General features: G+C 64.0%; 4 protein-coding genes across 4 annotated transcripts in view; 3 read left to right on the top strand and 1 right to left on the bottom strand.

Moving 5' to 3' along the window:
* Positions 1-229: 229 nt before the first annotated feature.
* On the bottom strand, positions 230-1,208 carry EMIHUDRAFT_230371 (hypothetical protein; the record flags this gene model as incomplete). The annotated part of the gene is made up of 3 exons (XM_005785155.1): positions 230-376; positions 644-889; positions 1,107-1,208. The coding sequence occupies 3 exons, from the start codon at positions 1,206-1,208 to the stop codon at positions 230-232; spliced, it is 495 nt and encodes a 164-aa protein (XP_005785212.1).
* A 247-nt stretch (positions 1,209-1,455) lies between these two features.
* EMIHUDRAFT_441752 (hypothetical protein) lies at positions 1,456-3,175 on the top strand. The gene is made up of 6 exons (XM_005785154.1): positions 1,456-1,538; positions 1,695-2,072; positions 2,199-2,345; positions 2,417-2,477; positions 2,542-2,660; positions 2,784-3,175. The coding sequence occupies exons 4-6, from the start codon at positions 2,450-2,452 to the stop codon at positions 3,117-3,119; spliced, it is 483 nt and encodes a 160-aa protein (XP_005785211.1). The 5' UTR covers positions 1,456-1,538; positions 1,695-2,072; positions 2,199-2,345; positions 2,417-2,449; the 3' UTR covers positions 3,120-3,175.
* A 1,642-nt stretch (positions 3,176-4,817) lies between these two features.
* Positions 4,818-5,291, top strand: EMIHUDRAFT_230368 (hypothetical protein; the record flags this gene model as incomplete). The annotated part of the gene is made up of 1 exon (XM_005785153.1): positions 4,818-5,291. One exon carries the CDS (start codon positions 4,818-4,820, stop codon positions 5,289-5,291), a length of 474 nt encoding a protein of 157 aa, XP_005785210.1.
* Positions 5,292-10,948: 5,657 nt separating this feature from the next.
* The window catches only part of RPE4 (Ribulose-5-phosphate 3-epimerase), a 2,097-nt gene continuing 597 nt past the window's right edge, over positions 10,949-12,448 (top strand). Inside the window, exons 1-6 of the mRNA XM_005785152.1 lie at positions 10,949-11,128; positions 11,264-11,303; positions 11,406-11,531; positions 11,674-11,858; positions 11,958-12,006; positions 12,165-12,448. Of these exons, the coding sequence (XP_005785209.1) occupies positions 10,971-11,128; positions 11,264-11,303; positions 11,406-11,531; positions 11,674-11,858; positions 11,958-12,006; positions 12,165-12,448 (842 nt within the window). The 5' untranslated portion in view covers positions 10,949-10,970. The remainder of the gene's footprint in view (positions 11,129-11,263; positions 11,304-11,405; positions 11,532-11,673; positions 11,859-11,957; positions 12,007-12,164) is intronic.

The following is a 12,448-nucleotide window of genomic DNA, read 5'->3' as shown; positions in this document are numbered from 1 at the left end:
CGCTGTCTTCAAACTCTTCCCCATCTGCTTCCGCGTTGCCGTGGCCGTGGCCCGACGAGCGGGAGAGGGCCTCGCCGACAACCATGCTGCAGCAGGCGGCGACGGCGAGGCGGAGCGAGGCGGCGTGCAGGGAGTGCTCGAGATGGTGGTCAAAGAGGCCACCTGAGGCATCCGTTCATTCACAACTCCTCAGCGATGGACTCACAAAACATGCTCGAGGTGCTGCCGGTCAGAGGCGGCCGCCGTCGAGCAGCAAGCACGGCAGCACGAGCACGTGGGCGAGGCAGTCGAGGCTGTCGCACGCCGCGCCTACAAACGAAATGTGGGTGTGGCCAGAAGAGAACGCTGCGCAGCCGAAGGCTGTCGCACGCCACGCCTACACAGGAGGAGACGTGTGCGGAAACAGAGAAGCCGGCGAGGCGGAGGCGGAGGCTGTCGACGTCGCGCCGACGACGAAGAGTAGGCTGGTCAGCAGCGCGCGCTGCTCGCGCCTAATGAGACAGCAGTGATTCGTTGAATGTCTCATCAGCCAGGCTTGTCAGCAGCTGCGCTGCTCGCGCCACTCCCGCCCGGCGCGCTGCCAGCCGTGGCGCGCCATGTGGAGGAGCAGGTAGGCCCCCAGTAGCGGGAGGAGGAGGTGCACCGAGAACAGGCACCACTGCGCGGGCAGCAGAAGCGCGTGCGGCGCCGCCGCAACCTCTGCCGGCGTGGCGCGGACCTTGCCTCGCGTCAGCCGGCGGCGAGCCGCGGCGAGGAGCTTGCGCGCCTTGGCGACGGCGCCGGTGGCCTGCGCCTCAACAATCTCGCCGCCGTGCGCCACCAGGCGGCCGGTGAGCGTCCGGCCCACCGCCGCCAGCATGTGCTCGGCGACTCCGAAGCCAATCTTCTCCTGCGGTGCGGCGAACGGCGCGTGACCGGCAACGAGGTCGGATTCGGAATGGAGAGTGGATGGAGGTTGGGAGTCGGAGCGGGCGGAGGTCGCGCGCGGGCGGCCGGCGCCGGCGCCGGCGACGGGTGGCGTGCGGCAGCGGAGGCAAGAGCGACGGCGCCTGTGCGCGGTGGCAGAGCTCGTGCCCAGAGTTGGAGTGGACGGCACGGGTGAGGACGGAGTGGCCGTGCCCAGAGCGCATCGTGCGGGGACTGTCCGCCTCCACGCAAGCCGTAGTCGGCGTTTCGGGTACGATGGGCATCGAGTCGTCGAAGGTCATTCGGTCGTTCGCTTCGATTCCGAAGCATCTCGAGAGAAGAATTCCGCGGGACGTCCTCTGACTGTGCTTTTACGTTACGACAGACAAAAGTCAAAAGAGATGTCAAAAAAAGAAAAAAATGCTCCACGCCGCCCCAACGGGCCGAGGCGGGCCGAGGCGGGGCTCCAGCTCCTCGAGGTTGTGACTCCTCTCTGTTGACTCCTCTCTGTGCCGCTTGCATCTGTGCCTCATGAGCGACTCGTTCCTGGCGGCAGTGCTCCATCGACAGACCGACACGCCGCTGGCGCCCGTCATCCGCGCTCTGCTTGTGGACAATTGCGACCCGGCAAAGTCGACACACAGTCCAGAGATGCCCACCACCCAGCCTTGACAGATAGTGGACAGGACTTTACCTGTGGAGGCACTGCCCGTTCATCTCACCATTGGCCTCACCACAGCTCTCTATCCACTGCCCGTTCATCTCACCACACGCCACCCCGTCCGCAGCGTCGACGCGGCCGAGCTGCTCGACGCCCTCGACCTGGGCGGCTCGCGGCATGACTGGGCGTCTCGCCGCGCCAGCGCCGCCGCGCGCCGTGTTCCCGCGAGCCTCGACCTCGCTCAGTGCGCGGCGCTGCGCAACGCGGTGGACGCAGCCTCGATGGAGACGCTCGACTCAGTCGACGGCCTACTCGAGTACCAACTCACGCTCACCAGCGCCGACTTCGAAGAGCTTGTCGGCGTGGACGCCTTTGCGCGGCTCAACTTTCTCGCCGCCGAGGCGCATGCCGAGACACGTCCGGGGCGGTTCCAAGACAGCTCCGAGACACTTCCGAGACGCTTCCGAGACAGCTCCGAGAACTCAGCCTCTTGGGCTTTGAAGAGGCCGCCAACGCGACGGACACGGGTCACACTCACAGACACACAGCACAAGACACTCCTCCAGCGCCGTGTCGCAGCGCTCCCATGCGGCATTCTCGGAGCTCTGACGGCGGCCTCTCGCCCCCGCAGGCGCATGCCGAGCTTCAGTCGCCGCTGCGCCCCGCCGCCGCCGCCGCCGCCGCGAGCGCGGCAGGCATCGCCGCCTCGCCGCACCCGCTCACCGAGGAGCCGCACGAGATCTTCGTCCGGCGGTACAGCGCCGCCACGCGGCCGTGGGTCGTCGGCTTCCACTTCGACCGGTCGTGTGAGTGTGACGAGCGCCCGGTCACACCTCTGGCGGTGAGTAGGTCGGCTTCCACTTCGACCGCTCCTCCCTCACGATGAACGTCGCGCTGTCCGACGACCAGGGCTTCGAGGGAGGCGCACTGCCGTGGGCTTGAACGGCGTCTCTTCACGGCTCAAGTGTGAGCAGGCCTCGAGGGAGGCGCACTGCTCGCCATCGTGGGCGGCGAGGTTGTGCGGTGTGACCGCGCCGAGGGCACGGCGACGCTGCACGCTTCGACGCTGCTCCACGCTGTCACTCGCGTGCAGGTGAGGCGGACTTGTCACACCCGATTGTGTGAAGAGGCGCTGTTCACAGAAAAGCACAACCCCAGGCCGGCAACACAGGCGCTGTTCACACCCCGGAGTTGTCACGCTGTCGCTCGTGTGCAGGGATCGGCGGCGCGCTACTCGCTCATCCTCTTCTACCGACAGATCTGCCCCGCCGCCGCGCACCGGCTCGTCGAGTGCAGCGTCGCAACCATGGACCTGCTCTACCCGCCCGAGGAGGGCTCCTACTCGTGCGACGCTTGCGGCGACTCGAGGCTGCACAGGGTGCGCCGCAGCGAGCCGGGTGGCGCCTCCTCACGCTGTGAACACAGGCGCGAGCTCGAGGAGCAGGGGTGCCGCTCGATGTGGCACTGCGCCGCCGGGTGCGAGTACGATTTGTGCGGCGTGTGCCACGACGTGGGCCTCGCGGATGGAGTGGAGTACGTGAGTGTCCGCTAGCGCGCGCGTGCGTGTGGGAGGAGGGGTTACTAGGCATCGATATATCGTAATGAAAAACAAATGTTCGCAGCGGCGCCGCAATTTCTTTCTCTCGCGATGTCCACACCCAGCGAGCCGTCTTTTATTACCCAGGTTGCAACCCTAGTTTCGCACTGTGCTGTGAACGCTGCTGGTTGGCGTCGGTTGCGCAGCACCCCGTCCCCATCCAGGTTGTTGGTTGCTGCCCCAGGTCCCGCACTATGTAGGTGCAATGCCCCGTTCTCTGGATCATGCTTGTTCGGGTACCGGTACGTGGTTCGCCCTTTTTGCCTACCGACCTCCGAGCCCAGATAGCGCACCGTGATCCTCGTCGGCATCCGCGCGGGGGCGCCCTGCTGCCGGGCCCCTGGCGGCCCGCGCCACGTAGGTGCGACGTGCCCGCCGAAACATCGATTCAAACAAACGACGTTCACAGCGCCAATTCGGCCCCAGCTCTTCGGCTCGCTCCGCTCGCCGGTGAGTTGGTTGGTTGCTGGCAGCACCCCAGCACTGGGGGGTCCTGAGAGCTGTTGGTTGCCGCTCGATTCACAGCCTTGTTATTGAGAAGAAAATACGTCCTATGGCGCTGTGCGCTGGTCTGTGAGAGGTTGAGGTGCGAGCCCTGGAGGCCCTGGGAATGGGGGGAGACTACCCGCGGGCCTAGAAGGCCCGCGCGCAGGGGGGTGGGGCATTGAGACCGGTCATGAATGAGTGCGCGACACGCATGTTGCGAGCAGCGTTGTTGATGTTTTGCGCGTCGCCACAGACGGCGGCGCGCGAGAGCTGTTGCGAGTGGTGCTGGACAAAGCCCCGGGCGCTGCCGGAGGCTGTGCCGTAGTCGGTGCGGTCGAACGGCGCTCGGGCTGCCGACCTCTTTGGCGAAGTTGAAGATGATTCTCTTGGTCGGCGGCGCAATGCCGCCCTGGCTTTCGACGAGACAAATTTTGACGATTCCGTTCTTGACATTGAGCGCGTCGTAGTACTGTCCCTTGTGCCCTTTGACCCAGCCTTTACCGGTCGCATGGACGAGCGGGCCCTGTGACTTGTGGCCGCGCTCTTTGCACCCAAGAACCTTGAGCAAGGTTTGGTCGAGGGTGTTGCCGAAACCAACAAACTTGTGGCCCAGAGTGACGCACAGCATCCGCCGTGTGCCGCCGAGCCCTGCCCAGCCTGCCTCGTCTTTGTGAGGGCGCTAGGCACCTTGACTTCGTAGTGGACATCGCGCTGGGACTGCAGGTCCCCGCCGATCTCGCACATGTCGGTGACGTGCCCCTCGTTGAGATGGAAAGTCGTCTGAGGGTTCGCCTTGTCACCGAGCACGAGCTTGCCGCAGGCTCGTGCACGGACCATGTTGGCCGCCGCATACATGGTGCCGTTGTGACGAATGTTGTGCGTGCTCGCACGGAATGTCCTTCGATCCGTTAGCAAGCTGGTCGCCCTTCCGCTTACCGATGGTGACTGTCTCACCAGCCGCCTCCTTGGCGTCGTATTCACGTAAACGCACAACCCGTCGTATTCACAGCACTGTGCGAACTAGCTAGGGACCTGGACCTGGTAAGACGGCTCGCTGACGGTCGGCCGCCAGAACACGCCTGGCGTGGATCGCGTCACACCAATCCTCGCTACCCAACGCGGCCAAAGGATATCCACCTCGAGAACCTCGAGAACTCGAGTAAACAAATGTGTCCGGCGCATTCGCTCGCGCGACGGTCGGCCCTCTCGCACGCCGCGGTCGCTGCGGCCGCGTATCTCCTCGGCCACAGAGCTGGCGCTCTTGAGTCGCAGCCACCAGCCGAGCCGGATGACGACTCGGTGTGGCGTGAGGGCGAGTTCGAGGAGCACCGGGCACGGGAGGCGGCTGCAAAGGCAGCGCTGCTAGAGCACCTCCGGCACCGCTCCTACGTCAGGCTCGCGCCCAGCCGGGTGGCCGGCGTTGGTGTCGTCGCCCTCGTCGATATTCCGGCAGAGACGGACCCGTTTGTGCCTCCCAACGCGCACCTCTGCCGCGCTGAGCAGAGCATCCCGCTCACGTCGGACGAGCTGCAGTCGCTGCCTCCGCCGGTGCTCGAGCACGTGCTCTCCTTCCACGATTCGACTCCCGGCCGTGTGCCCGTCAACGCGTGCGGCACTGTCACGATGGACGCCTCTTGGTGAGCGGACGGAGAGAGGAGGAGGAGCGGAGCCACGCAGAGTGGCGTGACCGCCGCTCCCCGCCATCGCGCCAGGTTTCTCAACCACGCCAACACGGACGAGGCAGCGAGCGCCCGCCCCACCACTGGACTCTATCCGAGCAACTCCCGACTCACACGAGTGCTGCGCAGGCGGTCAACATGGAGTTGCATCGCCCGGAGCAGTCGACGAGCCCGCCGCGGCAGGGCGGCTTCTACTCCTACCGCACCACCCGCGAGGTGCGGGCGGGCGAGGAGCTGCTGCTGGACTACCGCACGGCGCTGCCCGGCGTGTTTAAGCACGCGATCGCCCCGCACCTGAGGCCGGAGGGGCGGGGAGAGACACCGAGTCTCGGAAACTATGAACATATCGCGCAGCCAGCCCCGTGTGTGTGACTAGTGTCTCTAGTGCAGTGTGCATCATGTATTATATAATGTCTGCGCCCACGCGGCACGCGCTCTCAGTCTGACAGTCTCAGAGCTCTTCCCCGCCTATAACGCCCATCTCTTCTCCGCCGGGAGACTCGAGAGAGAGCCCCGGGCCCCGCGCCCTCCAGCTTGGCGTCGCCGTCGGAGGGGCAGCTTTGGCGTTTGGCTCTAGTTGCCAACTTGCTAAAGTACTTGGCACCTGTGCACGGACTGCTCTTGCTCTCTAAGGACTCAGCTGCACGACCGGAAGCTGGCCCTCCGCGCGCATTTGCCGGCAAACCGAAACAGAGAGAGCTGAGATTCTCTATCGCACATGCAGTATGTGTTCACGCGCGCCTTCCTTCGACCTGGGTCAGCCTGCGCAGCCTCAGCGTTTTATATTACGTTTGCAGATATGCACATAATCACGATAAATTACATCACGTCCATGAGTACATCTAGTCATACGAACATGCGTGTCCCGCCTTGTCGTCGCACGCCCACGCGTCGTCCCTAAGAGTAGTCCTTCGACTTCCGCTTGATGAGCTTCTCCGCCTCCTTGGTGGCCTCCTACGGCAGAGGCAAGATCCAGTGTGTGACGTGGGTGGAGGTATTAAAGTTGAGGCGTGTGTGGGGAGCGCACTGCAGCGGTCGCAAACTCCTTGGTCGAGCTCCGAAACCCAGCCTTTTCCTTCCCAACCTTGCCGTACTCCGTGGTAAACTTCTTCCCAGCCACCTTGATCTGCGCGGAGGCAAGGGGGGGATGGGGGCGTCGGTGGGACTAGCAGACAACACGCATTGAGGAGAGTCCCTTCCCTCCTCACCCGCCAGAACTTGCCACCGCTTTTGGACGGGGCGGTGCCCTGGAAGAGGTAGCTGCCAGCCGCCTTTTTGGCCGGAGCCTTCTTTGGCGTCGCCGGCGTCGCCGGCGCCTTCTTTGTGATGGTCTTGGTCACCGGCGAGGTTGCTGCCCCCTTGGCCCCCAGCCCCTTCTTCTGCACGTACCCCTCCCCAATCTTCGCGCTCACTGCGGGGCAGGGCGTGCGATGATGAGCAGCGGCGGGGAGAGAGCTGCGGGAGCGCGTGTCGCTCGTTCCGGGCGTGCAGGGCAGGGGTGTGCGATGGGTGGAATGGCCGGAATCAGGCACGTGCAAATGTGCCGCGGGCGCGCCTTTCTTTCTCGCCAGCTTCTTCCCGTTGATGTACGGGCGATACTTCTTACTTGCTTTTGACTGGCCCGTTTCTCCGATCGTGCCCCACCTGTAGGAAGTAAGGGGAATGTCCGTCGTCCGTCTAGGCCCCCGCAATCAAGCGGATACTGCTCGGCCCACCGCGTAGTGACGACACCATTTGTGGAGTTGGCCTCCCAGAACTTGCCGTCGGTCTCGCCATACCAGAAGTAGTCCAGCTTCACATTCTGCCCGTCGATCACGCTGTCCTCGGGCGCCCTGGACTTGCCCATCGTGGATGAGAAGAGAGCTCGGTCGGTGGACGGACGATTTACGGCCAGTAAGGTGGTGGTGTTGGCCATCTGTGATCTAAAAAGAAAGGCATTCGCTAAAAGTTGGCCGAATGGTTTGGGGGGAAAACCAAAGCGAACGGTTGGCTCCAAGAGCTTAAGGTCAGCATCCTCTCCGCGGCTACGACAATGTGAACGTACGAGATTTGTTTTTGAACGTACGTGAACTGGTCCTCACGGGGTTGACCCGTCTCCTCCAGAACCAGATCGAGACGGACTTCAAGAGAAGAGACTCGGACTTCATGAACGGCCGAGCAATAATTCTTTATTGATATTATTAATTAATGCTTTTTCCACGGCTGAGCCCCCCCTCCCCTCCCCCGCGCCCATTCCCTGCCCTCTCCCGCCGCGCGCCCCGTCCGAGCCATCTCCGCTCTTGCACAACAGGAATTTTGACAATTAATCAGATGGCTGCTATTCCATGCCTGCCCTCTCCCGCCACGCGCCGTCCGAGCCCTCTCCGCTCTTGCACAGGAGGAAATTGGAATTAATCAGTGAGGGAAAGGCACAATCCAGCGAACGATGGACTTGCCCATTCCGGAGTGGTTCGATCCCACAAACCCGAGACGTGACGAGAAGCGTTCTGGTGGTCTCAGGCCCAGTGAGGTAGTGCACTGGTCTAACTCGGATCCTGCTGAACAAGTTCCTCTTGTAGCTCGATCGGTCACACCGCCATCGCCGTCGGTCGGGGAGAGGGGGGACGACACTGCCTCTGCAGCGCGTGCACCTCGATCCTGTACCGTGTTTGTTATAATGACCCCCCCAAATGAACACACCAGTGAGGGAGGGCGAGACGATCGAGGGGTCCCGTACCATGCGGAATCGACCCTATCCGGTGCTCAAGTGCTCAAGTAGGGGCAGGGAAGTTAGTCTGCCGAAACCGCGCGTCCTATTTGCGTGATCGCCAACCACAACCTCCAACCACAACCACAGTGTTGTGTGATACTCACCCCACACACACACCCAACATGCACACAAATCGAGGTCTCGTCCTCTCTGCTCTCCTGACCCCGATCCACGCCGCCTGCCCGACCTCGGCCGGTGACCCAATCACCACATTCAATGGAGTGTCAACACGCTACTGGCTGCCCGAGGGCGTCGAGACGGAGCTCTTCCGGCAGGGTGATATTGCTGTGATGGGGTCTGCTGGCCACACACCCGGCCACGACTTGGCAGATGGCGAGTGGCTCCACGCTCTGCGACTCGTCAGAGGTGGAAAGACGCTACTGGCTGTGGCCGTCAACCATAGCGCCGACATCACCACTCACCACAACGAGGACAAAGCGCCGCCCCTCCGTGCCCTATCCGTTCAGCTTGGTGGCAGCTCGATGCAAAGAGAAGGTGCGGCGCAAGTTGGAAACATCTCCGTCTCAATCAGAATCGACACACGCCGTGAGCACCCGGTCGAGTCCCTCCATGTCACCGTCGGCGACCAACTGCAGCTCACGATTCGCTCCTCGGTGGCCCGCAAGTTTTTAGACAAGGCGGAACAGGCAAAGCACGTGCACCTTGACCTCGACTGGACGCACTTTTCGCGCAAGGAGGAGACCCGCGGCGTGCTGCCCGAGATCTGGGGGCTTGCGCCCATGTCGGCTGCCACCAAGGCCATGCTCGCTCCTCCCGCTGGCCGCCGCTTGGACGAGGAGGACTGCCCCTCAGAGGTGGAGACCTCGCCCTCCGGTCCCAACCACGACCCGCTGCTTCACCTGTACGCCAACGCAGTGCACGATAAAGTGGCCGACCTCGTGGCGCTCTTCGACGGGAGCCCCGCCCTCAAGGACCAGCTCGTGATGCCCCTCGGATCGACCGAACGCACCACGGGCGCCCTCGCCGTCTCACCATTCGCGGCACCGTTCGTAGGCCCGCTTGAGTGCAGGTGCAGTACAGGCCCACAAACGGCAATCACATGCCCATAGGCTGCCTTTGCGTGGAGCCCTGCACCGGGCCTCGCGCAGTGCGACATGACATACGCGCAAAAGGCGGCCATGCACTCGCTGCTGAGCACGGCTCTCTCCGAGGGCGGGTACTACACCATCGTGGCGGTGATGAATCGACAGCGAGACATCGGCGAACTCGAGGAGTTTGCGGGCCAGGGCAATCTGACCCTCGTGAGCCGAATGTGGCAGCTGATGCGCGAAGAGAACATAACGTTGGACACGGACACGCCAGGCATCAACCGACGCTTCTGGGACCTAGCCGACAGTCTGGGCATCCCTGACATGGAAAAACTGACCTACATCGCGACCGCGGGCAAGCGGCCGCTCTCAAAGGACGCGGCGCTGCCGCACGCGGGCGCCAGCCGCTTCGTGGACGGGATGGGATTTAACTGGGAGTGGGCCACGCCGCCAGGCTTCGAGCGGCGGCTCGACCAGTTCTGCTCGTACTCGCTAGCACTGTTCCTCGAGGACCCGGACGATTTCAGGCCGGGCAGCAGTGAGCAACTGCACCGCCGCCCACCACGCATACGCTCACCACACCAGCCTCGCCGCCGTCACCGCTCGCAGAGCTCGGGTTGCCTCGCAGCCGCCCCAAGAACGATACCACCTTGCCACTATCCCGCCCACAGATATCGCGCTGCGCTTCGAGGGCCACCACGTGAGCGTAAATTTTCTCTTGCAGTACCTCGAAGACGGAACCGTGCGCGTCCAGACCACCCCGCTCATGCTCGGCAGCTTTCCAGCGCAGGCGCCCCCCGTCTGGGAGATGCAAGGCGACGGCGAAACGAGCGGGGTTGCAACGGAGCCTCTCTGCACGAGCTGGGGCGAGTGGGCGTACATGACCAAGTGGACCGAGGGGCAGCTGCTCCTGGCGCAGAGCGTGCGGCACTTTCGATCATTTTTCGACGCGCTCCCAGCGGCGACGTACGCTGGGGCCAAGATGGATGGCTCGCAATTCCTGGGCGAGGACCCGCTCCCAGGCGAGGCGGCGCCCCAACCCACCTCCGGCCTTTTTCTGAGCCATCGTTCCCACCCCGGATGCCAGCCGAGGCCGGCATCCCGAACGAGTTCCAATTTGTCGCTGGGCTCGGCCGCAATCTGACTGCTGCCACGCTCGCCGAGTCGCTTGAGGGTTACGCACACGCCATCGTCCCGGTGTCCGAGCTCAGCGAGACGGCGCTGTGGTACCTGCACAAGGGCCTCTACTCCTTCACGAGTGTCATGTCCCGAGAGGTGGCGGCGCTGACCTGGGCTGTTGAGCAGCGCCCGAGCAGTGACCCCTCGTCGACCCTCTCCGCTCTCCAGGCGGCGCACGTTTACGACGCGCGCATCGAGACCGCTCTATCCAGCCCCGGGACGCTGGTGACTCTCTCCACCGCGGGCGACCCGCCGATGCTCCTCGGGGGCAGCTTCTTTGCCCTCGTGGCGGTGGGGAAGCTGCTCGTCGAGATGACCTCTTCGGTGGAGTGGAGCACGGTGACGCGGCCGCAGGCGGGCAACTCTGAGGGCGCCATCCCCTTTGGCAACCACATCCACGCGATCCTCCGCGATCTACGGGAGGAGACGCTGTGGATCAACGACCCGCTCACCACACACCTCACCACCCATCACGATTAGACAACAACGATTAACTTGAGACCGATGGCGATGACGATCTTAGCACGTCGATAAAGAATGAGGGGACATTGCCAAGTGTATTTGTGAGGTATGAACGTATCGGGGTATCTATTTACATCGTCGGGGGGCACCAGGAAAAAAAACAGTGGTGTCCGCCTGGTGCCCGAATCTGAATAGCTCAGCAATGCTTTCCACTCTCGCCTTCAGCTCGGGCTTCTCGGTGTCGCGTTCGCCGGTTTCGCAGGGCCGTGCGGGTGCGCCTGCCATGCTCTACGGCGAGCCTAGGCCCGTCCAGATCATCCCGTCCGTCCTTCCGGCCGACTGGGCCAACATGGGCGCCGAGTGAGTGCCAGCAGCCCTTTCTCCTCCTCCGCATGCACTCACACAGCACAACACGCAGCGCAGAGCATGCGTACGCCCGCGCGCACGGTGTTGCCGACGGAGGAGCAGCGACTCCACGACGTGCGTTTCGTCCAGGTGCAAGCGGCTCGAAGACGCCGGCGTCGACCGTATCCAGGTGCGAAGCTCTGCCGCTGCCCTGGCCTCCCGCCTCCAACGTCAAAGCCTGCAACCCTGCAACCGCCGCTTCTGACGCCCCGCGCCCTCCTGCGACGCGCAGTTCGACGTCATGGACGGCAACTTTGTGCCGAACCTGACCTTCGGCCCGGAGCTCATCGCCGCCTGCAAAAAGTACACCACCGTCAAGTTTGAGACGCAGCTGATGGTGTCGCAGTACAACTGCGAGGTGCGAGAGAGTAGAATGCACCAGAGCGGCCGCGTCACCCGCGTCTCTACGCCGCCTCTACTGCCCCGCCCACGCCCCGCCCACGCCCCGCTACCCTCCCGCTCGGCCGCGCCTTGCCACCCTCTCGCCCTTCCGGATCCAGACGATGCTCGACGAGTACACCGCGGCGACCAACCAGCCGGGCAAGCCCGGTGTCGTGATCGCGCACGTCGAGGGAAACACGCACCTGCACCGCACGCTCACCAAGATCCGCGAGGGGGGAGGCTCGCCGTCGGTCGCGCTCAACCCGCACACGCCGGCGGAGATGATCGAGAATGTGCTCGACCTGTGCGCTACACAGCCGAGATGCAGCCGAGATGCAGCCGAGATGCAGCCGAGATGCAGCCGGTCGGCAGAGGATCGAATGATTCATTCTTTTGCCCGCAGGTGCGACCACGTGCTGGTGATGACCGTCAACCCGGGCTTCGGAGGCCAGGCACACGAGATACGGCCGAGAGAGAGACCCGAGAGGGGGGCGAGATACCCGAGATGTACCCGAGATATACCCGAGATCTCACCGGCGCAGGTGCGTGGCGTGGGTCTCTCCCCCCTCTCTCCCCTCTGCTGCGAGCCTCCACACTCTCTCCCCGCCAGGCGTACATCCCGACGATGGTCGACAAGATCAAGAAGATCCGCGGCTGGATCGTCGACCGCGGCCTCGACATCGACATCGAGGTGGACGGCGGCGTCAAGGCGGACTGGACGATCGCCGCGTGCGCCGATGCGGGCGCCAACTGCTTCATCGCGGGCTCGGGCATGTTTGCGTACGAGAACCTGGCGGACGGCTGCTCGGAGCTGCGCACGATCGCGGAGGCTGCACAGAAGGGCAAGGCGCGCCGAGGGGGAGGGGAGGGGCGGGGAGGGGGGGGGGGGGGGGG

Source organism: Emiliania huxleyi (genome assembly GCF_000372725.1).
Source record: "Emiliania huxleyi CCMP1516 chromosome Unknown EMIHUscaffold_163, whole genome shotgun sequence".
NCBI lineage: Eukaryota > Haptophyta > Isochrysidales > Noelaerhabdaceae > Emiliania > Emiliania huxleyi.
The sequence above is the reverse complement of the archived record's forward strand: the minus strand, read 5'-3'. Positions and strand labels throughout refer to the sequence as shown.